The 25,236-nt window shown below is 54.2% G+C and overlaps 1 protein-coding gene across 2 annotated transcripts in view; it reads left to right on the top strand.

Moving 5' to 3' along the window:
- Positions 1 to 25,236, top strand: part of ssh (Protein phosphatase Slingshot) — a 270,074-nt gene that overhangs the window by 41,119 nt on the left and 203,719 nt on the right. Inside the window, exon 1 of one of the 2 annotated variants that reach the window (XM_084597897.1) lies at positions 593 to 1,764. The exons of the other annotated variant lie outside the window; for it this stretch is intronic. Within the exon in view, the coding sequence (XP_084454023.1) occupies positions 1,561 to 1,764 (204 nt within the window). The 5' untranslated portion in view covers positions 593 to 1,560. Of the gene's footprint in view, positions 1 to 592; positions 1,765 to 25,236 lie in introns of those variants that run through there. 2 annotated transcript variants of the gene reach the window in all.

Genomic DNA, 25,236 nt, shown 5'->3' with positions numbered 1-25,236 from the left:
CTGACTTGATGGGAAAAGTTGAATTTTTTTTTTTATTTGTGGCATTCTTCCGAGTTTGGTGGAGCGTGGTACTACAACGAGTGTGTGTGTGTGTGTGGGGGGGGGGGGGTATGGAGGAACATTCTGTCGCTAGTGGTGGTGGCGGTCGTTCATGAAGGCTGGAATGATGCGCTGGAGAAATTTTCTGCAACCTTTTCAAAAGCCATCTCTGACAGCGCTGCAGCGGTTGGTAACAGGTAACTGACACCTAATTAAAGTCTATTCTACTTTCGAGGTTTTCCCCTCATTGATTGGTATTGTGCTAGTGCTAGGAGTTGATAGTCACCGTCGCGCTGAAGTCTTCGCAACGGATCTGATGTGCGGTTGTGCCGCGTTTATTCGTCACCGGGGCAGTTTCCGTTTGTTTCTCCTCGGAACACGTGGCCGCGTTCGTTCCCTTCCCGACAGGCGGTGCCACTTTCTCCGAGAAAAAGCGCGCGCTCTCTCTCGCTGGAGCGAGTGCTCCGCTATGTGGCGCCCCCTCTCAGCACGCCCGCGAAGCTTCAGGTCCCGTTCGACGTCGCCGAAAGGTCGCTGGCGGTACCGTCGGCGGCGCGGTTTGGCTCCCTCCTGGTGTTGAGAAGGACGGAGGCGAGGGAAACCTGTCGTGGCGGACTGGCTGCGCGTAACCAGCAGTCGAGCGCCTGCGTTCACGTCGGCGTGGAGCGTTGAACCGCGCTGCTCGCGTCGGCGCTGTTGCGGAAGCCTTCTCCGGGCTCTCCCGTCGCGATGTAAACACGGGCCGCGTTGCCGCGCGCCTCGGCGGGACAGCTGCGCCCTGACAGCTGACTGCGCGTTTTGCGCGATCGTCGCGTCTTTCTGCGAAGCCGTTCGTCGTCCACTTTGCGACTTCTGGACCGGGCAGTCGTGTACCGGTGTGTGCCGTCGCCCCGTCAACCGCCACTTCGCGCGATCTGTGGGTACAGGCCGTTGAACCGTGGAAGTGACCCGTGGTTGACCAGTGCTGCTGCTGGTCTTTTGTGGTGACAAGGCGGTCCAAAGAGGAGTGCGTGCAGGAAGTGGATCTCGACCGCTTGCCGTTCGCTGGAACGCTTGACGGTTCCCTAGTGCTTCCGTGGTTAGTGAACCATTTCTGTGGCGTCTCCCTTCGTACCATATTGGAAGCATTGAGAAAACGATTGTGGATACCTTTAACGGTCGTAGTTTGAACAGCAACTTGACCCACCCGACATCCCAACGACATCACGCTGACTGCGTAAACCAAGAGCCATCCCTCATTCGTGTGTAGCCTCCGCGAATAGGGATCTCTGTTGGATACAGTGCGACACACGTGTCTGTCGTAGACGGCTGCGCCCGTCACAACTTCGTGGAAGAGGCCTTCTTGGTGCTGTGACCTTCTGATTACCTCCGCGGTGCGTCGCCGTGCGTAGTGTGCTCGGTATTATAGTGGCGGTGCGCGTCGCCGAGTCGTGGTCCTTGGCGGCCGGCCCGCGTGGTTGGCGACCCCCCGGTGTTCGCGCCCTGGGCCGGGCGCGTGAAGCGCGCGGCGGTGGCGGTTCCATGGCGCCCATGCCGCCGCTGAGCGGTCTCTCCGCCGGCGACAACGGCGCTCACCACCGCGGTGGTTCGGCGCCGGCCTCCCCGACCGCCGCCGGTCCCGGAGCCGTGCCGGCGACTTCGGGATCGTCGCTGCTGCTACGCGGAGTGCTTACCTCTTCTGCGGCGGGACGGTACTTCTCCTGGAAGCCCAACAACGCGCCCACGGTGAGTTCTCGGCGTGGCGCGCCCGCTTGTCACAGTGTCTCTTGCGCTCGCCTGTAACCAATCACGCGAAAGGTTTTTGCGGGCAGCAGATATGTAATTTATGCTATTTTACAAGCATTAGGAGTGTCTCAGTAGTTACGGCGTTCGGATGATGAGGTGTACGCGAGGTGGATACCCGACCACGTGTCGATGCCTGTGGTGGGCGATATGTAAAGACCCCCAGGTGGTGGCAGTTATTTCGATGGCCTCCACTACGGCGCCTATTTCATTTTTTACTTTATTCTATCATCGCCTCTCCATCTTTTCTGTTGCGCCGTTGTTAAGACCGTCCTATGTATTTCCTTTTGCCTTTTTTTTTTTTTTTTTTAAATTCTCCCTCTTATGGCTTCACCGCCGGTCGGTGCCTCCACTTTGCTGCCAATATGCATTTCTCGGGGAGCAAGTTTCTGTATTGAACTTCTCCAAGATATAATGTAGAGTCGATCACACTTGACCAGAGAGCTCCAGCGCTGCTGTTTGGAGGGAGTAAAATCATGAGGCAGGTGCTGGCTTCTACTGATACTACGGTACTTGCACTCTAGCTTAGCCGCGAAGTCCTTGCCAACCGCACAGACACAAGTGCATTGCCCTTTGCTTTAAAATTTGACTGAATTTATTTTTTGCTCTTTGAAGCGCGCGGGTGCTTTAGACAAATGTTATCGAGTCTGCGTCCCATTGTTTGCCCGCTTCGAAGACGGGGCCAGTGGAAAGAGCCAGAAGTGGGTGGCGCAACCGCCGACAAAGTCATCCCGTGGGCATAGACGGGTCTCGGCGCAAAGCGGGCTTCAGCCGCAGCGTGCGCTTATCGGGCCGACACTCGTTTTTGCCGGTTATCTGTCCGCTTAAACAATGCGTTACGGGCAGCGCCTATTGCGCGCGGGGGTTAGAGATGCGGCGTGCGTTACTGAAGTCCTAATCCTGCTCTGATGAAGGGCCCGTCTGTAGTTCTCAGGTCGTTCAACGCATCGTCGAGTCACTTCGTGTCTGGCGGCGGGGCCGTGGTTGTCTACTTGTGGTGGAGAGGTTCGTGGTACGTCTTTCAAGTGATGTACTCTTGCGGATAGCTGCAGCTGCTGCGTGTGCTTGCCTTGACCTTCCTTCCGCCCAACGGCGCACGTTTTGTCGCAGCTGCGCGCGTGGTGGCTGTCGAAACGTTAGCATTCGGCTCCAGTGTGCCGGCTGGTGTGTGTCATCTGGCATGACGCACATGTATGCTGCACCAAGCGCGGGGAAGAATATCTGTCTCGATTTTCCCGTTGTTAGCGCTGGTGCAGGTTACAAACGTGTATGTATACGTCAGCAGTTTAAGGCTCTCCGAGCATAGGCTTTATTTCTATTTTGACGTATTCGCCTGGATACTGCGTGCGTTGTTCGACGCTCCAGCCGTCCAGAGGAAGTAGGCCGGTGCAGTTTTTGCCTACCACGTTTCATTTGCGAACTTTTCGATTTATGGGCATTACCTTTCCCGCCCGGGCGTTTCGTGTCGCTTCGTTATGTTAGATCTTGCAGATGGCGCTCTTAGAGCCGTCGACCGCAGGTCAGCTGTTTATTATTGCTGTTGTGATACTACGTGGCTGTATACCCTTGACTAACAGTATGCAAGAAAACCAACCGTCGCGCTGCGCAGTGTCGTTCAAGTTTGCCGTAAGCACTGCTGGGCCGCTCTTCGTACAGAGGCAGCGGGCATCGTAGCAGTGGAGCGTGAGGAAATTTCGCCTACTGCCGCTGGTCGCTATTTCGCGGAAGGAAGGAGAAATAACGACATAAAACGAAGGAAAAAGAGAGAAATACTGTGCAAGGGGGCAGCTTTGTTGGAGGAGAACGCCGAAAGTGAGGCTAGGTGCCATTGTGAAGCTGCTTGGTATACCCCTGCACGCAGCGTTTCTCCTCCCCTCGCTTCCTTTCCTTGCCTCCCCGTGCTCGTTGTCTGGCGGCGGCTGAACGGCAGACGTTGGCCGCCGGGGCCAGATATCGGTCGGCTTCTTGTTGGCTGTGTATCATCTTTCCTGCACGCCGATGCGTGTCCGCCGGGGACGGCGCCACTCCCGGGTGGTTTCCGATCGCCTTCACCTTGCACCGCCCAAGCGGACGACGTCGTCCCGTTTCCCGCTGCCGACAAACTTTTGATCTTTGTCTTATTGGTATCCTTCCTCTCCTGGTGCTGCATTTCTCCGCTAGCTGGCTCGCGCGCGTGCTTGGATATGGTGTCCGTGACCTAGGCCACCCACACGTTACTACGGATAATTACCTCTTTTTTGTCGACAGCTGTCGTACACTTTACTCCGATGGGCTCTGTTCCCATTTTTGTGTAGCCACGAGGTTCGCTTCGCATCGCCCCCTATCAGTAGCCATTGTCAGCTGCCAGCATTTCTTCGTCCTTATTTTCTCCATTCGGGACTATAGGCGAAAGGCTTGCGCATTGTCTTTCTTTGCAGCGGCTGAAGTGATCGCACAGACGTTCGGCCTTCGCGAAGTTTGCGTGTTGCTCCCATCCAGTCTACGGGCGTGACGCGCCTCTGGAAGCTGGCAGAGTGGGGATTTCATTGTTTTGGATGACATACAACACTGAACTTTTTTTTCCGTTGGCATCGCGTGCTTAGAGACGGTCAGGAGGGAGGGCTGCAGGGGGTCCGTCTCTTCTGAACCATGTGTACCTTGATGCTTGCAAAAATGCGGGCTCAGTAGTTCTAGCTTGTAAAATTTTCCCTTAAAAGGTAGCGACCGCTTTCTTCTCCCTCTGAATTCGATCATCGCTTCCCGGACGCGTCTGACTGTCAGCTGTACGGTTCTCGCGCCATGGAGGGTGGACTGTCGTTCTGCTTATCTCGCATTATGCCGAAGGTTATTTCAGGTGAAGTTGTTTTCACTACCAGGTGGAGCGCGCCTTTTAATAATAATAATAGTAATAATAATAATAATAATAATAATAATAATAATAATGTTTATTTGTACCAAGTAGATCACACAAGATGCAGGATGCGTGCAGAAAAAGCTGTCAAACGGCAGCTTGACGAGGCCGCAAGCCCCCTTGTACACTGGTCATTTCACAGCGTCGCCAAAACAGAAGGCCACAGAAGAAATCTAAAGCCATATCATATAAGCACTGAAGCATGAATAAAAAAAAAAAAACTCATCAGAACAGTGGTAAACTGCATAGCACATCTATCTATATACAAAATTAAAGCCACGCAACTAAACAACGAAAACACTACGCAAAGCTACACAAGACCTAACACAAAAATGAAATCGACAAGAAAGAAAACGTTATGCGCTGCCATCACTTGGGCACGAAGCAAGTAACAAACAGAAAACACTAGAAAATAAGTGCGAGGTCATAAAATGTGCTTTTAAGTCTTCGAAAGAGATTTGTTTGGAGGGTGATTTGGTCATGTTGTAATCCGTTCAGTATCCTAGGTAGCTTGTTATGAAGTATCTGCATTCCGTGCATTGATCTGTATTTATTTACTTTCCATTCTGTGTATGTATTTACTTTCCATTCTTCGTTATCGTTTTGACGTAGGTTATGCGCCTTAACATTTTCTTCCCGGGTTTTAATGCCTGAAGAAGGTTGCCGTTGCGCGTTCTGCGTACACTGCTTGGATTTTTTCTCGGCGCATGTTCGGGGTTAGCGGTCTTCTTTTAATTTATATGGTTTTAGGGGGACCATGGATACGAAAGCTGTCAGTCAGCATGTGTTTGAAGCATTCGCTTGCATGGGATAGGCTGGCCGGACTAAATGCGCATTCACGCTTGCAAAGGGCGTGCACCCAGGGAGGCGCTCAGGTCGAGCGATGGTCACACTTGCAAAGGCGACCCGCGTGTCGCTTTCTCGAATTCGTTTCGCTCTCAACGAGGTTGTCGATCTTGATTGTCCATCAACAACGGGAAGTCGGACGTGCCACCTTCCGTCCACTTCAGCTGCGCTGCTGATTGGTTACCGGTTTGCAAGGCTGGATAATCGAGCAGTGCTCGATCGGCTTGCGACATTCGCATTTCAACCGAGACGGTTGCCTAACCTCAGCGAGCCGCAAGTGCGAACGAGCTTCGAGGGTGAGTCAGCGCAAACGTGAATTAAGCAATTACGAATCGGATTACGTGTCGTAATGATACAGTCGGAACTGGGATATATATCGGCGAATGAATGAGAAATGCTTTCGCATTGAGTCTAACTGGTGGCCGCTGAATTAACTCTTCCTTTCGTTTTCGTGTCATCACCAAGCGAGTTCGAAGTAGGCCATCGAGGCTCGCTGGTGGAGCGGAACGCGGTGCTGTGCCCATCGGGGAGCATCGAGCTGCGATAGCTACAATGCACTAAGGGCCTGCCAAGTGCCGCGTTTCCTATAGCGCATTTCTTCACCCGTGAGGTGCTGCTGATCTGGCGACGACGCGGCTCGAACGCGCACACATCTAGCTGTACTGGCGAAACGAAAGATTCAATGGCTGTCAGGACCAGGTCGCGAACTCGCTGCGACCGCTCGGCGAAGCAGTCTAGAGCGCGGCGGCCTACGCCGAACGATACGACAGATTCCCCCCCTTTTTTTTTTTCGCGTGCATTTATTTAATTTCGGAGCGGGAGAAGGAACTGTGGAGGGGCATCGGGGTTTTAGGGGTGCTCGGCCATTTTGTGTTCTGGGTGGCACGTGGTCCTAGTGACGACACCCTGGCCGCACTGTCTGCCTCCGCGTGTCTCTCTTGGACGAAGTCGGTGTCGTCACATATGAGGAACCACCTGCATCGGTTGATTCGAGTTTTCGCAGATCGCCGCTTCTCGGTGGCATACTGAATGTCGCCAACGATTCTTGGAGGCCCGATTGCGAAGGAAGACCCCAGTGCTGGCAGCGGATCGGTATTGCCCCCTTCCTTAGATCTAATCGGCGTCGGGCCTTCCTGGAAGTCTGCTGCTTTCCGATTCCTGCTTGGCTAGCGGTGCGATGCAGTAGCCGCCGGCTAGGTTTGATAGAAGAAGGAAGCGCATCAGAATGAAGCGGCCGCCGCCACAAAAGCGAAAGTTCTTTTCTCAGCGGTGTATGTGGACGTAGGACGTAGCGGAGGGCGGCGAGATTGGGCAGCCGCCGCCAGATCGCCACAAAGGGAAAGCGCCCAGATAGGAAGAGGAGCTGAAACGAATGGTGGAAAGAAGTAGAAAAAGAAGATGAAAAAACGGACAGAGAGGCCGCGTCGACCTTGGGAAGCGCTGGCGGCGGAGCACTCCATTCCGGTGCGCGCTACCGTAGGCTTTCGCTTCCCCGCCGGCCCTGTATCGGTGGCAGCTGCCAGATTTTTCCCCTCCGCCTTCTTTCCGTACTCAGCGAGCAGCTCTTTTGACGAACTCTGTTACCGCACGGAGAGATCGTTACCCTCTCTCCCTCCGTCTCTATTTCCCCCCCTTTCACTCTCCGTAGTGCCAAGTTTGCGTCTTCATCGCGCGCGACGCCCGAGGAATGGCGAGCGTCGAGGCCCATTTTAGGGGGACAACTCTTGGAAGGACAACTGCACCGTGTCGCAGGCCTTTTTTTTTTCTTTTCAAGTTTAATTTTTCCATTCTTCCGCGCTCTCTATTTCGGCGGCACCCCGCCTTGCCTTTCCCCCTGTTTCCATCTGCGAGGAACATCAAGATGTCGTTTTGAAAAGTAGCGCGCGCTCCTCGAACGGAGGGGAAGAAGCGGGGGGTTTTCTCCGGGATCATCTGCGCGGAATAACCACCTCCGCTGCCGCCGGCGGAGGGGAAAACGCGCCGCGCATACCTGGACGATCATCTTCGTCTTCTCTCGCGTCAACTTCGTCGCAGTTCTGCTTTATTTTTCGCAGTTTGTCGGCGTTCTGAATGCGCCCGTTCTCTAGGCCCGCCTGCAGTCGTGGAAGTTTGCACAAAGTCGTGGTTTGCACAGCGAAAGAAGAGCTGTGGGTAGCGGAGCTGTAACGGCCTGTCATTGCTGGCACGTGGGCCCGTAGGGGTGTGCGCCGTCACAGTGGGCGGGAGCTGCGCTGTGACACCCGGTCCACTCGGAAAAAAGAGGATCGACTGCGCGGCTCTTGGCACGCCGCGCGTGGATTGGCGTCGATCGCTCATAATGCTTCGGGCGCTGCCAAGAAGCCGACCAAGGCGCCTGCTAATGTGTATATTATGCACACACTTGACCGTGTTATAATTTAGGGTTCACCGCATAACGTGTCGGTCTCGGTAGTGCCGGTTATGCTCTCTTTCATTGTGCAGTATTCTGATGAGCGGTGTATTGCGTCACGGGCTAGCTGTTGCATTATTTTATTCCCGAGTGACAACGGACGCTGCGCAGTGGTAGCGGTGTAGCGAAACTCAGCTGCCGCTATTAACTTTCAGCCTTTAGTTGCGCCCTCAGTCGTTTGGAAGAAGACATTATAAACTAAATCGCTTCGACGCTATATAATCCACCTATTAGGTGTCTTGTCGCAGACATTCAGATCCAACATTAAAATGTGATTCGGGTGGTTTTACTAGTTAATAATACGTATGAGGTAGAGAGTAGAAGGCCCTGGAGTAAATAACAGTAGGCTTCTGCCCCTTCGTTGTAAAATTTAAAAAAAAAAAGTAAAATTCGTTGACTGCGCACAGAATTGGGAAAGGAAACAAAGCTCAGTGAGCTATGAAAGTGAAATCCTCTCGTTCCACTTCATGTAACGAATTCCCCTATTCATTCTGTGCACCCCCGGAATTCCTCCGAATTCACGAGACGTCAAGAGCAGCCTATCTCGCACTCACGTCGCATTTCTTTTCCTCTCGTTGACCATTGCATCTGGATTGCGTGTTGAAGAACCAGCTTCCGCGACGGTTGTTCCTACGAGGGCCATTCAGCACGCGCGAATACGCATCGCCGATTCCTTGCCCTGCCCACCTCACGGGCCGAGTGAATACTCCGTCCACGTTCCCTCTACCTACCACGTTCGCTAGCAGCGTCAACATCGCGCCGCAGTGTCGGGTGAGCGCTCCGGCGAGTCCTCGTGTGGTAATCGCAGCGGCGGACAATGGGGTACACCTTCTTACACGCGGAGCCATTGTGTTTCCGACCCTCGGCGGAGGAGGCTCTCGACTCGATGGACTGGTAAGACCAGCCGCGCTAACGCAGTCCAGATGTTTTTTTTTTTTTTTTTTCGCCTCCCGCTTAGAGGCAAGGCCGTATACCGAGCAATGCTACTCTTGATTATGCGCGCTTCGAGATGCGGGACGTGGGGGGGATGATGAGGGGGGCTGGCTGCTGAGCGGCGTCCCGTCTCCGTGCGCGCGTGTTGTGTCGCTGACTTCGGTGGCGTGACCGGATCGAGAAAGTGGGCGCTGACGAGAAAAACGAGATCGCCCCCCGAAGGACACGACGGTCTCGGCTCTCTCTTCGGCGGGTCCCGAAAAGAAGAGCAGCAACTGCAGCTGTGCGAGTTCCCCGCGCGCTGCTAGGCAGCCGGTGGAGCTTCTGTACAGGAATGTCTCGAGGAATCGGCGGCACCCAGAATGAGCGAAGGTGCCGGGTGTGGGGAGTGAAAACCTTCGATACGCGGCCCGCTTTTTTTTTCTTTTTTTTTTTTGTGAGATATTGACCATGGTTTGCAACACGCGCAACACTCTGTAGTGGCGGAGCCCTCAATCGAGCTTGAGACTGAGTGTTATGAGGCGCTGTCCTGTCTTTCATGTTGGCCCCATAAGTACCATTTTCAGCCGCTGATCAGAGGACCGATCGGTGATGTAATCGCGTTACATTGTCTTAGCGAGGAACAGTTCAGAGTTTAGTGAGGTTGTGGATAAGTCTGAGGTCTCAGGTGCTACCACGGCACATCTTGCAGCGCCTAGGGAACGCCAGTTACGATTAGCAGCGTTTGGTATGCTGGGAGGCCTGCACTTATTTCGACGGATAAGGGAGTATCGCCTCCCCATGACTGTGCTCGTGTTCTAGCTTCGCAAGAGCGAAACGGTTCTTAGCTCGAACCTTTGTCAGTTTTCAAGCAACGTCCAAGCTTAGAAGAGCGATGTTTGCTAACTATAGAATTTAATTATTCTGCCATCGTTCTGAAAATTGTCACCTCGTCACGAGTTTTGTCGGAGGCGGGCAGCTTTTGGTGGCTACGTACGAAATACACTAATGGCCTTACTTTGCACTGAACATTTAAACAAATTAAAGGTGACTCCGACACTTTTCACGCCCTAAACAGAGGGAGGAAAGAGATGGGGATAGTTTTGCGACCTGCCTCCTCTCCCTCTCTGGCACTGTGCTTTTTCCTGGTGGGGGACATCTCGGAACAGGAAACAGTCAACGTCGGAGGGTCCTTGCTCTCCCTCCCCCATAAGGTTTATTGTATTTGAGGTTCGGGCATAGTTGGACAAGTATTGTCCTTGAAATAGCGGGCGTTTTCGGTTACATCAGTGCGTGTTCCGCATTTATCATAGCAAGAAAAACAAAACGCGGACTGCGTCAGAAAACATGCGTCGATAAACTGCCGTGGGGCGCGTAAGGACCATGTGCCAGCCGCTAATTCACGAATGCAGCGTTCAACTCGGGTAGAACCATTTGGCGCCGACAGTGGTAGTGGCTGCCAGCAGCTGCGACTCTTCTCGTCCGCCATGAGCGGCGCTGGCCCGACCATGGGAGAACGCAACGCGCGCGTGTCGTCAGCTGACGAGCGGGGGTCGGCAGTGCTTGCCTGCGAAGAGCGCTCTCCTCCGACCTCGACCGCGTTTTTGGCGCCGGGGACGGCGTGCGTGTCCTTGCGCGCAGGTTGCGCCGGACACGCTCTTTTAGGTGGTCACTTTGCGCTCGCGTCGGTCTCGACCCCCTCCTCCATACCAACCATGTTTCCTTCCTCCATGATCCCAACACACGGCTTGTTTATATCCTCCTCGGCGCGCGAGCTACATGGGCCGCGCGTGTGCGCTCGCTGCTGCTTCGTTGTGTCGTGCCTTTGTTCTGGGCGCCGTGTAGTGTCGTCCCTTTTGTCTCTGGCCGTGTCAAGACGCGCGTTCTTTTGCGGCCGTCGCGTATACTCGGACCCGCGACGGCCTCGCGCCTTTCCTCCCTTAATGAGCGCGTTTGGACGGTCGTAGTTCTCACACCGGGAAGGCCTTCGGGCGAGAGCGATCGCTGCTGTCGGCCGAGAATGGCCGGACTGTGCAGCGCTCGTCACGGCCACAGGCGTTCCAATGCCGTCGCCATTCGCAATACAGCGAAGTTCGCTGTATTGCGCAGCTGGCCAGTTACTCACACCAGAAGGCTATTGATCGGTTGTGTCAGGGTTGCCTTGTGTTTGAAGTCCCGCAGAGCGCTGCTGAATGTAGCGCCAGCAACGCCGTGCTCTGGGCGTCTTCAGATGCGTGTTGCCGCCGAGAGTTCGAGCCTGGCTGTGGCATGTGGGCTCTTTTGCCTGCCCGAGAACTGCACCGCGGTGCGCTGTCGTCCGCAGTGGTGGGAGTATGAAAGATGACCATACTGTCTGGTGATGTTGCTTTGCGGCACCCGCGTTGCGTGGGGCAGCAGTGTAGCAACGGGGATGGATGAGTTCGCTCTTTCCCGGTGTCCCAGCCCCCTTTACCGGTCTTCCCAAGCGACACTGGCGGAGATGGATGGGCGCGGCGCGACGTTTGGCGAGTGCGCCCTTCCGTCGGCCCGAGCGTGTAACTCGCATAATTTGCCCTGCGGCGGCGGCCAGTGATTCGGTTCATTAGGCGCGCGAGCTCGAGTGTCGGCCGAGGTGGAGGCGGGTGGCACGGAGCCAGTGGCGCGTGCGGTTCAGTAGACCGGGTCCTGTCCCCCCCCCCCCCCCCCCCTTTCCATTTATCCCGTCTTACTTGTCTAGTGAGTGCTTGTGCAAGGCGTCGTAGATTCAGTGGCTGGGCTTGCACCGGCTGGTCGCATCATCGGGAAACAGTGACTCGTTTAATCGGACAAGGGTCAAGCTAGCTCGCGGTGCCTCGAGTGGACTTGCACAATCCTTGGCGAGTGTGGCCGTTTTTCTTTTTGTAAAGCGGATGCTGTGTGTGTGGGGGGGGGGGGGGGGGTAATACGAGGCATGCTTCGGAGTTCAAACTCGCCAGTCGCGTTATCTGGCAAAGTGTTTTGCAACCCTTGCTATAAATAATTGACTATTTTAAATAAAAGGCATAGGGATTTTCTTCCTTCTCTAAATTTCACGAAGGAAGGCCGAAGCGTGTTTGGAAGTTTTGCTTGCCACGACTGTACCCCTTGCTATAAATAATTGGCTATTTTAAATAAAAGGCATCGGGATTTTCTTCCTTCTCTAAATTTCACGAAGGAAGGCCGAAGCGTGCTCGGTTGCTTGCCACGACTGTACGTGCCGCTTTCTTTCTGGCTGAGGCGGCAATTGCCTTCTCTCCCACGCCGATGCGTACACACGACCGGTGCGCCGCGCATTCTTTTACGGGTTTAAGTAAAGCTGGTGACATCTGCACTTAATTGTTGCGACAAATAGGAAATGCGTTTACTCCACATTAACAACTATTATGCCACTACGGAGTCCCTAAGAAGGAACGCGATAGCATCCTCAGCTGCGTTTCATTTTGCATACGTGTCTGTCAGTTTCGTTGCTGTTTTTGTCATTGCATTACCCGCGACAGCCATCGGCGGCAGAGTTGTCAAGCTCCCTCAATTTTTCGAGTGGAGCAATGGCACCCATTTTAATGTTACGCCTCGTGCTCCGGTAGGTGGTGAGCTGTGATTAGGCCTTCGTGGTCACGTGATCACTGTGGCGTCATCACAATCGCTGCCAAATAGGAAACTTCTAACTGCGGCGGGGGACGCTAGTCAGACAGGAACTGTAATGCTATCGCAGTTAAAAAAAAAAAAAATCATCTTTTCACGCTTCGGGACAAACGTTACGACTTGTGAGTTACCTGCGGTCGTCGTAACCTTCGCCCGTCCTCCGCCAGGTTATAATGATCGGTGCTTACCGCGTCGATGCCCTAGCTTCCTGTTTAGACCCCCTTTCGGTTCAAACCAAACCAGACCCCTCTTCCCCGCACTTCACGAGCCTCGGCTGTAGTTGGACCCAACTTAACGTGACGTGACCCAGATATGTGCGAGCGTGCCTCACGCCGTGTACCTCTAGCCTAGTATCGCCCCGCACACGCCCCGGCTATCGAGTGCGACGATTCTTTTCGCTTCGTTTCTGCGCCTTGGGTCAACTAGGGTTAACCAGAGCTAAACCACAACTAATTTTTTGCTGTACTGCATTGCGGTTTGCACCTTCCGTCCTCGATCTTCTACTGTTCGAGTACTGCTCAGTTCTCGTTTTTATATTTGTTTCTGCACTCAGCGAAAAAAAAAAAATAAACACGCTCCTACCGTTCCTCCTAACCATCGCTTTCATTCAGTTTGCATTGAGGGCGTAGTTACGTTTCCGCTCCTGCGCAATAAATAAGAGAGAGAAGATGGGCGGCTCACTCACCTCGCTTCCCCCTACTCTCCTTCGCGCGTGCTTAATGAAGATCGTCGCGGGGAGCCCCCCTTCTCCTCGCGCACGCTCATTGCACGTGCGGACAGCCATGATGCATCCCCGCTCGCTCGAGCGTCGACGGAGGCGACTGCTGCGCGGCGGCGGTGATTGCGCGTGTACCGCACCGAAGAGGCCAACCCTGTCGGCGGGAGCTGGCGCTTCGACGGACACCCCGTGCTCGGGTCAGAGCTGTCGGCACTCGCTTAATCTTCGGCCTGCCCCCGATCTCGCCTCCTTCGCACCGCCAAGACGAGTCGGCCGCGATAGCGGTGACACGCACTGGTCGGAGGGGGAGGGCGGGAGCGGACTCTGGCCATGCCTGCCTAATTTTCCCGCATAATTAATCAGGCGGACTCCTTCGACGCTGCAGGTCGCGGCACCGACCGACTTGTGGTTTGCCGGGCGTCGCGCTAGGCAGGCATGGAGCTAGGGTGCCTCGATGTAGCGCGCCGTATGGAGCAGCTGCGACGCGTTGCTCTTGAAGCTCGGCCTCACCGAATCGGTTCCTTCGAGAAGGTCTTGATGTCTTGTCTACACTTATTTCTAACGTCAGATAAGAGGGCTTGGCGGCATGGAATAGGATGAATGCATGATGAGATCACAACAAGCATGTGGGCGAGAGAGCCACTCCTCCCCCCCCCCCGCTCTCTCTCTCTCTCTCTCTCTCTGCTTTGCATGCTTCTGGTCCTGGTCCTTGTTTATATACGTCGCAGTATTTATCCGGAACCATCGGTTCGCTCACATACCGGTTGCATAGCACACGTCACTGCTGCGCATGCGTGCCATACAGGCTTCCCTCGACGTTGCGGGCACGTCACTGTCCCCCGCTCCGAAGGACATGTTTCATTGGTCGCGCACAGGTTGCCGCGAATTCGCCGCCGTGCAATGGCCGCCCGTCGTCCGGCTTCGTATAACGCTCTCATAGGCTCGAGTGCGGCCTCAAAGGGTGCCGGCAACGGGAGGTCACTTGCGCCACGGTAATTACGAGTGCGCAGATCGCGATAAGCGCCTCGCTGGGGCTCGCCGGCGCAATTTTCGCGCCGCTTACCCTCCCTCGCGTGTCGCCGTCGGGGGTTGGTCCCGTCCGCGTGCCCGGGTTTCGGCGTGTCCGGCCGCTGTTATAATTACGTCGGCTGCCGTCGTAACCGCCCTCTCGCGTAACCCGCCGGCGCGGTTTAGTTTTACACTAGCTTGGCACGATATCCGCGGATATTTTGCTGCGATAAAAGAAAGCGCTTCGGGTTGTGCACGATCGCAGGGCAATGTAAAGGGGATGAGGCAACTTTAGACACATCTGTTGCGGGCCATGCGTTCTCCTAAGCCGCGTCCGAATGCCGCGAGCCGCGTCTGTTCTCTGTTTCCTTGTCCACCTCCGCATTGGAGAAGAGTGCTTATCGTTGCTCTGTCTCCGGAAAAATAAACCCACCCCACTAAGTAAGACCGAACGATTGAGCCAATTCAGCGTCGCTCGTTTTTCATGCTGCCAGTAATCGCAGTGCAGGGGTTTTTCAACGATACCGCCGCTTCAGTGAGTGAGAGTAAGCGCTGCTTCGAAATTATTCCCTCTGTAGGGCGCTTGTTTTGGTCTTACAGGATCGCGTTCGAAGGGTTCCACCGTTGCTCCGAGGGGATGTTCTTGTCTGGGTGCGATTTCAGCGCGCCGAACTTCGGGTGAATGGCGCGGGTGCGTGCCGTATTCAATGTGTCTCCCTTTCTGACGCATGGTACACTATGATCAAATCTTTCGAAAGTAGTCGGCGAACAAGATCGTGCGTCTGAGCAGCGCAGATTGAGACCACGCCTGCCGAAACCGCACCGATGTCTATCCGACGTGGTGCTTACCGCGCAGGCTGCAGTTTTCTTCCGAAGCCTCTACTTTTCTACCGCCCTGTGTCTAGCGATGGGCGACTGTCGCGGACACGCATAGAGTAGGTTGACATGCCGTCTCGTCATTTTTCCGGACACTCCACGAGCGCGGGTGCAGATTGGCGGAGCGTGCGGGTTTTCCTCCTCGAAACCTTTCGGCGACGAGGTGGGAAGGACCGTTGTTTCCGGGTGTCGGCCGAGGCGGCCCGATTCCGCGGTAGCCCAAGAAATCGGGTTATCGAGACGGGCGTCGCTGGCCGGTCGCACAGGTCGCGTGTCAACGGGGTGAAGAAGTGGGTGCCGCGCGGCCAGCGCGTCGGCAGGTTCCCACGGCAGCGTTTGGCACTTGATATGCTGTCGGAATGCGACTCCCGGAACGAGAATGGTTGAGCGGGTATCGCAAGCGCTATACCGCTGTTATCGCTCCGCGTGTCTGTTTGCTTGCGGTAAGTTATTCGAAGGATTTGTGGGTGTAAGGTTTAGTATGCTGCGGCGCTGTTCGACCGCGGCTACTGCGCAGCCGACTCTGGAGTCACGAGAATGTTAATGTGTGAGCATTAAGTGGCTATGCTTGAGGAGTTTGTCACCAGAACTTTGTCGATAGGATTGCGTCGAAGTGAGAGGATGTAGGAAAAAGTGAATGGTTGTAGTCGATAGACGAAAGAAAATTGTCTGCAGGGGAAAATTTAGTGCACGTGGAGTCGTTAAGTTCATAATTAGAGCCAATTAAGTCATTTAGACGTCGAAATAGCCAAATGGAGTAATGTCGACGTCCCAAATGACCACGTGGTACCTCAATTCCGACATGAGAACGCCGGAATATTTAAGGAGTTATGTCGACGTCGTATGGGACGTCAGTGCGTGACTTCTAAATAGGAAGTAGACGTGTCGTTTACATGAATGAGCCGAATATACGAGTGAAAGTGATCAGAAAGAGCGTAAAGGGTGCTTAAATGGTCGCCAGGAAAACATTTGGTGCTTGAGGAGTCATTAATTAGAGCCAATTAAATCAGTAAGACGTCGAAATAGCCAAACAGAGTAATGTGGATGTCTAAAGCGCTCTGTTAAAGGCGGGTGGCCGCGGTGATCTCAAACGTTTTTTCTTTGACGCCGCAGGCCCGCTTAAAGTGCAGCTACCATTACAGGAGTGGAGAGATATGGGAGAGGCCTTCGCCCTGCAGTGGGTATAATCAGGCTGATGATGACCATTACAGGAGCCTCAGGCGATGAGAGGTGTGTGCTCCGTCTCTTCCTCTCTCTTTCCTTGCCTTCAAGTGTGGCCATGCATGTGACACCACGCTGTCGATTTTTTTTTAGTTTGGTATGACGGACGTGGGCGGCGTGTCGAGAGGAGAGCCCATGTTCCGATTTGCCATGCCGGGAAGCGACAACTGTTTTGTTGGGAGAGTCCCAACTTTATGGCCTGGCAGTAATTTTTCGTCTTACACCGCGATGTAGTCCATTAATAGAGCTGCCGGAAGTTTCGATTTCAGGTGAAACGTTCTGTGCGTCACCGCAAAGCTGTGTCATCCTTATGAAATTAAGTGACTCTGTTTCCTGCCGAACGGGCGTTGCGACCGTAAACTGCAGATGCTGGCGCGACTTTGCTGGCACAATGTCTAAGCCAACATGTTTCTAAAGTTCTTTTATTATGTATTGTTCTTTAGTTTTTTCTGAATCAGTGCCTGTGTCCGCTGCCCTCAGACTGTGTTTAAGGCCCGTCAAATTGAAGTTGCCGTGAGCAACTTTTTTCTTAAATCCCCCATAAATTTTATGCTTATAAAAATAAAGGCAATTCAATTTAATGCGGAGGAAACACGTGCACGAGCGCCGTCGACTGTTGTTCTCAATGCCACGTCCCACCGGTTTTTTATGCTATGAACGTGGACCCTATCTATTCACTACCTCGAACCTTCACCCCTGTAAAGACGGCCGAGTTAGCAAAACGTACGCGTGGCACCGCCGGCAGTTCTCGTGTGGCGAACATGCAACGACTTTGTTTACCGCTGGTAGCGGCAAGCGACTGGCGTGACCGGGTTCGCCTGCAGCTGTGAAACGCGCGCCCGTACGCAGGAACGCGCACGTAGTTATTTGGGCGCGCGCAGTGCAACGCGTGCGTGCATAATAGTTATGCGACCTCGGCGCTTGCGTCAGCCGCTCCATCAGTGCAGCACGCTGGTTGAGTGGCGTCGGCGGAAACATCACTGCTGCCTCTGCAACTACGCTTGGCAGGCTAGCCCGCCTCGGCTGACAGAGACGTCGGCCCCGCGTTGAATAGTCATTGGCGGCCGCCTCAATTTTCTCCGACCGGGACACTGGTCGACTCGCTACTGCGCCGGTGGCGGTGGCAACGCGGCCGGTCGACTGTCGGAGGGGGGGGGGGGGGGGGGGGGGGTCTTGACGAGAAAATGCGAACCCGTTCGCCGGAAGGCTTGAAGAATTAACCGTTCCGCGTTCACCTGGAAGCTGGCCGCATTTTTTTCTTATTCCTTTTTATTTTTTGTCGCTTCTGTGCGACCACTGGGTCGGTTCTCCCCAAACAGCGCACGCGCAACTTTATTTTTTTCGAGTGTGGAGGAGCATGATACGAAGTTTGATGTGCACTCTGGAGTGCAGAAAACGGAAATGGAAGTTATGGTAACAAGTGGAGCAGAACAATGGCGCGAGGCTAGGTGGAGACAAAAGAGACAGACCAAACGCTGACAAGGCTGTGGCGAAGATGCGAGCCGAGCCAGTTTCTGGGGCTGTACTACGGCAGCCAATTGAGGATGCAGTTTCTAGAGGCCTGGCGCCACCGAGCGACGTGCTGACGGCCGAGAATCGGTCAAAGTAGGCGCGAGCTGAGGAAGCTGCCCTCCTCTCTTTGTTGCATCTTCGCCGGTTCATGACCTGCCCGGTGTGCTGCGCGGTGACGCAAGAGGCGGTTCCGCGTGCTTCTACGCGGGACTCCCGCGGAGCGCGCGTCTCTTGTACTCGCGGTGGCACCGATCCATCGCGTCTGTTTCTCCCGCGTTCTCTCTGTTATCCGCGCGTATTTCGCTTACTTCGTTTTCTTGTCTTTTTGCCCGCCACCTTTTCTCGCCTCGGCCGTCGCTGCGGCCTCCCGCGGTGGCGATGCCGCGTTTCCTCCGCCCGCGCGGAAGTTGGCCGACGGTGAGGAGCGGCTGCGACAGAATCGGGCCACCGTTGATGTCTCGGCCCCCTGCGCGTGGCGTGTCCGTCCGCTCTCGAACGTGCCTCCGCAGCCGCCGCCCCACGGCGTGTCCGGCGGCCGTGTCCCGTCATCTCCCCTCTCGTCCGGCGACGAACCCTTCCGCCCAGGATCCCGCACCTGCTAAGCAGAACGAGGTTACGCCGATGTGTTTCCCTAGTTGTTTCGTACGTCGTGGACGACCACTGTGTTGCGCGTGGGTGGAGGGGGGCGTGGCTGCCGCCTTCGCGTCTGCATCTCCCGCTCGGTCACCCGGACGGATCGTTCTCTTCAGAGGCCGCGATGGTGGTGCCTTTTGTGCCGCGCTTCTTTTTCGTCGTCCACTGGCTGGCCCTGCCCCGTGTTCTGATTTTACCGCTTTGGTGGAGCCCCCCTTTGTGTCCTTTCTGTCTTTCGTGGTGCTTCCACGCGTGCGCGACTCGGCTGCCGGACATCGAGGACGCCACCGCTGACCGCGCGCGCCGGCGCTTCTCTGCCGTCTCTTCGTTCTTTTGTGTGGCGGCTGTCGTCATGCTCCGTCCGGTATCGCTCCGCATTGTGGGCTGCGTGCTACTTTGTGTTACACACCGTGTTCGCTCGGCAATGCTTCTCCTTATTTTCCTTTGTGTCTGCGGGTCCGATTTCTGACGTGGTCGGCGTCTCGGGTACCTGTTGCCTATCATTGGGAGCTGAACGCCCAGATCGTTAAAGCCTGATTCCTTTCGCGACTTCGGTGAAGGAGAGATGGGGGAATGTTTACTGGATGTGTGCACTCACCGTACGGGGCCATCAGTCTTTCTTATCTTCTGACTCTGCCCCGCTGCGATGGCTCAGCGTTTACGGGGCTACTATAGGGCTTGATCCAGGCCGCTTTCGATGGAGGCGAAAAGCAGCGCCCGTGCACTGTTCTGTGACATTGCACGTTAAATAGCCCCAGGTGGGCAAAATTATTCCGAGCCCTTGAGTGCTGCATTCTTCGTAACCCGAAACGTTTTGGAACGTCAAAGCCCACACTCACAGACAAAAAAAAAAGAAAAAAAAAAGAAGAAGAAAGAAAAAAAGCCACCACTGCCTAACTCTGCATTTCGTTCTCTCGTACGTACGGTTGGCCAGATGGTGTGAACGTTGATATATGTCCACATCATACATGCCAGTGCCATGGCAACGCTGTTTTCGTTATGCGAGAGAGATTTACCGTTACTCCCGAGATTTAAAGCGCGTTCGCGCAGATTTTTGCGCTGAAAGGCCGAATTGTGTGGTAAGCGCCCCCGTCACCGCTCCTCCCCGATTCTAAAGGAGACCGGCCGAGAGGTTAACCTCACCTGAGCTGCCACGTTGTTATGCGCTCGTCGTCGCACATAATGAAGAACAAAAATGGGCGAAGGGTGTTATAAGATAGCTCTAATGAACTGCTGCGCCTTCCCACTGGTATTTTATTTTGTTTTCTTTTCTACGTGCGCGAGGTCTTCCTTCCGTCGCCAGGGAGCAAAGTCGTCATCGATGCCCGTCTTGTTCGGCCGGGTTTTGAAGGCCAGACTCGTCACTCCGCATTGCAGTCTCGCTTCCCGCAAAAAAAGCTGCGGTAACAGACGCCGCCGTCGAGTCGAACTGCCATTTCAGGTTTCCCTTGTTCTAGCGGCAGCAGGAAAACAGCGCGTCTTCTTCGCCTCTCCTATCACTGGTGTTCCCCTCCGGTTGCCGAGCAGCCGACTGCTGTTTGGGCCACAACAGGCGCGCCGGATCAATCAACGTGGCGCCAGTCGCCTCAGCCGCAGCCCGGTCGCTGACTCGCGTGTCGCCCCAGCCACTTCCGCGTTTCGAGGGAGTTTCCGCCCTCACTCGCCCTTCTCGTGGTAGTGTGCGACACATACACCCGGTTTTCTTTTCTCTTTCTTTTTATTTTATTATTATTATTTTTTTACCGGGTGTGCTGCCGGTTTAATGGTATGGAAACGACGAATCGCTCAATGGCTTCCTCCACATTTCCGGTCTCCTCGATGTGCATTGGCGAGGGCTTGGGTAACGTTGGACCTGGGCGCCTCCATTTGGATGTTTGATCCGTCCCTACGGGGGGTGGAAATAGTGATGATGTGATGGCGCTGGCACTCGCTTCCCCGTGTTTTTTTTTTTTTGTTTTTTGTTTTGTTTTTAAAGAATAAACACTACCGCATCCTCGTCGGCGCTTTAAAATGGACTCGCTTATTGGGCGCACACGAAGGCGCCGTGCGCGCTGAAAACAACAAAAAAGAAAATTCCGGGACTCGGTGGGTTCCCGCCGACTCGGGAGGACAGGTGCGAGCGCTGGCCGAGGTTGTTCCAGCCGCTGGTTTTTGCTGCTCAGCAACTTCGTCTCTTCGTTTCGCCTCGTTGCCCCCACCCCCGCGACGCCGAAGCCTGCATTGTGCGCGCTCGCCGCAGGGCCGGTTGCGTGAGCGTATACACACGCGTAATTGTGCGGCTTGTAGTTTTGACGCGGGACCGCCGCATTGTTGCGTGCGGCGGCATTCTTTGTTCCGTTCTCTTTGCCGCGTTAACTGGTCGTAAGCCGTTCGAACGCGTGTTCTTACTACACGTTTCGTTGCTGACGCCAGAAGGCGGGGCTGCGCGGTTGATATTGCGCGTGTAATGTGAACGGATCCGTGACTCGCACAGTTGCGGCACAGAGTTCGTGCCAGTGCCAGCGGCACGGGCGAAAATGCGGTGCCCTGTACTGCCGTTGTTTCGAGTCCGCAGAGAAGATATATGCGGCGACATTATCGGGAGGTCGAGGCATTCTGGCAGGAATGTAATTACGTAGCCTGGCGCTGAGTCACGGGTGAGTTGAGATGAAGTAGTGGACCACGCGAAGCTGGCATGGCATAGAGAAAAATGTGATGGAGAAAAAAAAAAAAAAACATTGGCAGACGCTTAGCTTGGTTAATCCCGGTAGGTTGCGAAAGCACCCTTAGCAGTAGGCGGCATCGTAGTCGTGCGCACTGCCGTCTCTCACGGACGGCGCGAGTTGGTCGCCCAGCCAAGGTATATGTACAATGGTAGCGAAGGTTCCATAGGCTCCCATTGGTCCAAAAAATGGCGGCTCATGGGCACCGCCATATTGGGGGGCAACTACGTATGAGTGACGTTGAATGATGTCACGCATACGTATGTTTTTAGCGCGAATTTTAAAGTGGTCTTTTTAAAGAACCCGCCTTTTCAAGCCGGTATCTCATGAAGGTTGCCTTTCAGTGCGCACCAACCTTTTCCAGTCAAATGTGCTCGAGTTCCTGCTAGTTATGGCCTTGGTAATGTGCAATTCGGAACCCAATGAAAGTTACTGGCAAAGAAGGCAGCATAGAAAGGCAGCAACACTTTCAGACGCTGGCTTATCTTGGCTGGCTAAGAATGCAATCATGCATGATTCGTAGGGGAAACCTTTGTGGAAATACTGGTGCTACTACTTTTGAGTACAAGGTATGATGCACAAAGCACAGGCTCAAGTGCACAGTTTGCAATACAGTGTACGGCAAGTATGGTTTTCATATTCATGCTTTATTACAGCAACCAAACAAATACAGTGATAAAGCACACCAACAAAAAATACACGTCACAGGCAGCTCAAGCAGTAGTTTCTTTAAGCTGGCTATTCATCTTAATGGTCACAGTGCGGATAGAAAAAAGCCCTGCAGTTCCACGAACGTTGCCAGGTAGGAAATTGAAAAGCATAGAAGACAGTGCTGCTTCAATTGAGGCAAACATGACATGACATAAGTAGGCGCATCAACACGGGTCGCAGCTTTTTTGACGACAGATACGCAGACGGTTCGAAGTGCTTGAAAAAAAACCCCGCAAGTCTCGCAGCTGCCATGGTGTCTTCTTCTCCAGGCTGACGTTGTGGTAGCACCCACGCTCACGCTCGGCACCTGGACGTGATGCAACGTGCACGTTATTCACAATTGCGCCGTAAGGAATACTGCATACTCCAAACGCCAATGCGTCATTATTCCTGTCAATGCTAACTGCAGTACATTATATTTCCATTATATCTGAACTATGGTAGTAAATGCTCGCCCCAAGCTCTCAGCGCCTAAGAGTGCGGTTACGTACGCTCGTCCTCATGGCATGCGGGTAGCTATACTTTTCTATGGTTAAGATTGACGAGAATGAAGTGCGTTTAAAGTTACCCTAACGGTCATGCATATGCAGGATAGCAATAAGAAGACAGGCAGTAACTCCTGGGTGAATTCAGTTAAAGCACCCTCAAGGCCGCGCATATACACGTGGCTGAATTTTGATACTACCAGTTGCGAGGGTCAAATTGGCTTCGCGGTGTTGGAAAACTATACAGTGTTGTGCTCAGACTTGTCAGGCAGCACAATTGGTTTTAAATTGGCCTTCCGGTCAGTGGCATGCGCGTGGTTGCTCCTGAGAGCCCGGTATCAAGTTAACGCTGGTGATGGCCGGCTGCATGAAACTCACCATAAATCAGACAAATGGTGGGCCTGGGGGGCCTCCTTCGCACAGCTCAGCACTTAAAGTGTGTGCCCTGTAGTGTATTACATAAATATCACCGAAAAAATGAAGCCACGTGCGCACGAACTGGTTACAGAAACAGAAGCCCAAACAAACAGAAACAGAAGAAACAGCCCAACGAAAGCATTCGGAGCATACCTAGAGCAGACGCCTTGTAGCAGACGACACTGACAACAGCTCACCTGTGAAAGTCCAGCGGGAAGCGGTGTAGCTTGACACCGACGCCACTGTCCATGCTGTCGCAATGTGCCACGGCGCATCGTTTCTTCACACGCCGCAAGCTCATCTTGAAATAAAGCACTAAGCGCTTCAAAAGAACAGCGCGAAGCGTGCAAAGACGGAAAAAGACTTCGCACTGGCCGCACGTCGAAGGAAACGACAAAAACCGAGAAAACTGCCGCAGCGGTGCGGCGGGGTGCAAATTTTACAAAACGGTGACAGAGACGCGACGCGCAAGGACGACGAAAACTTCGCAAAAGGGGCATTTCGAGACTGGCGATAAGAAACCGCTTCGTGAGCTCCCGCGGCCACTGTGGCTGGGTGCCGAAACAAGGCCTGCAAAGTCAAGCTGCAAATGCACCGCACACTCATCAACAGGGGGCGTAACAAGAACGTTGCAAAAAATTAAAAATGGGGAGTAATATTTTGCTAAAATAGTTTACCTATTTTATAAAACGTGGCATTAAAATGTGTATTTCTTTATGTTGTTTTATAGCGTTTTTATTTGTGCTTTTGAATTTCATTATCTAAGTGTTTTGGCCCCCCCAAAGTGGCTGTGCTGCTGTCGCGCTGGACCGTTTTTGGGCCCAGCCTTCGCTACCATTGTACATATACCTTGGCCCAGCTTTGAGGCGTGACGTCATAACAACTGTGGCGCTCCTGGCGGAGAGAGCAGGAGTTAGGCCGCCGTTCATGCGCACCGCCGTCTCTCACGGACGAGGTGGCTTTGGAGTTGGTCGCACAGCTTTGAGGCGTGACGTCACACAGAGGTCATGTGATAGGTCATTTCATGTGCACCGCCGTCGCACCGCAAAGGCTTGAAAGTGAAAGTAGTATTGCTTTCGGAATAAAAATAAAAGCAGGTAATCGTTTAAGCGCGCTGTTTCGGCGAAATCTCGTCGAAATATTGTTTTATTCCACGTGTTAAACGGTCGTGCATATCGTGCTTACTCAGCCAGCCGCGTGCTGCTATGGCTGCGCGCGATGTAGGCCTGTGCGTGCCATGTAGAGACACCGTCAAGATGACCTTAGCCATCGTCTCGTGCAGTTGAAGCGCACGCGCTGCCACGTTTTGTCACGGTGTGCAGTAACAGCACTGTGGGGCTGCCTGCTTTGGCGATACTCGCCACGTCTGCGTACGCGTACCGTGAGGGACGCTCGAGGGGACGGGAAGCTCTCGGAAAGGATGGCCGAGGTTCGCTTCTTCCTTTCTGGCGGCCTACTGCGGACGGGACCGGTCCGGTGGCTCCACCGTCGTCGCGCGGCTGTACGGCTGCAAATACCGAGGACGAAGGTGCGTATGCCGAAACGACGCCTCACTTGACGGAGCTGATTGCCCGCGCTCACGGACGAGGGGGCAGTGCAGTTGCCACTGCTGTTTCATATTATCTGTTCCTCGCTACGGCCGTTCCTTTTATCTGTAGCGCCGTTTTCATTTTAGCTCAAGACGCGTAAGCGCAGGAGCGCTCTTCCATTTTTGCGCGAGAGACGATGCTGTCGACTTCGGATTGTTCTTTTTTTTTTCTTTCACGCTCCAACGACGTATGTCGGATCGTCGTCCGGTCGCTGCAGCAGCGTTATGGTGGGCGTATTTGATGCAATCTCGTCTCCAACCGTTCCTTGTTCTTCCGCTCGTGGTGTCGTTGTCGTGGAAGGCGGGTATCCCCCGCGTCAGCTTTCCCCCGACAGCTAAGGAGCCGCATTTGGCTAGCTTCCCTCCCACGGAATCCCTTCCCCCCTTGCGAGCGGCCGCGCGTTGTGTGTCGCATCGGGGCTTCCTGCGCGACATTTTTCCTCGCCGACGACGCCACAGTTTGCCTTGTCGTGCCGGACTTTTCGCAGGAAGCCCCAGCAGGACATGGGGGCTTCCTCCATCTCGACTTCAAGACTGCGTGTCTGTGGCCGGAGTTTCTTGGTGCTGCCTGCGCTGTGTCCCGTCTGAAAGGGCCGTGCGTTGCTGCGGTGGCAGTGCTACGGTCTTGGTTATGCATATATGCACACGAAACGCCAACAGAGTCTGATCGAATTGTAATCGAACGAGGACATCAGTTTGTGTGTGCGTGCGTCACCATGCACTTCTGATATTGCCCTGTAGGACATGGGCCTCGATCATTCCGGTGTTCCGTCACGATCCTTCGCTCCGGTGACTAGCGGGACATGATACGCCCAGGAACAGATGAGCG

This window comes from Amblyomma maculatum, chromosome 3 (genome assembly GCF_055883805.1).
Source record: "Amblyomma maculatum isolate TAMU_Amacu chromosome 3, ASM5588380v1, whole genome shotgun sequence".
Lineage (NCBI taxonomy): Eukaryota > Metazoa > Arthropoda > Arachnida > Ixodida > Ixodidae > Amblyomma > Amblyomma maculatum.
Note: the sequence above shows the minus strand (reverse complement) of the source record. Positions and strands in the feature narration are given on the sequence as shown.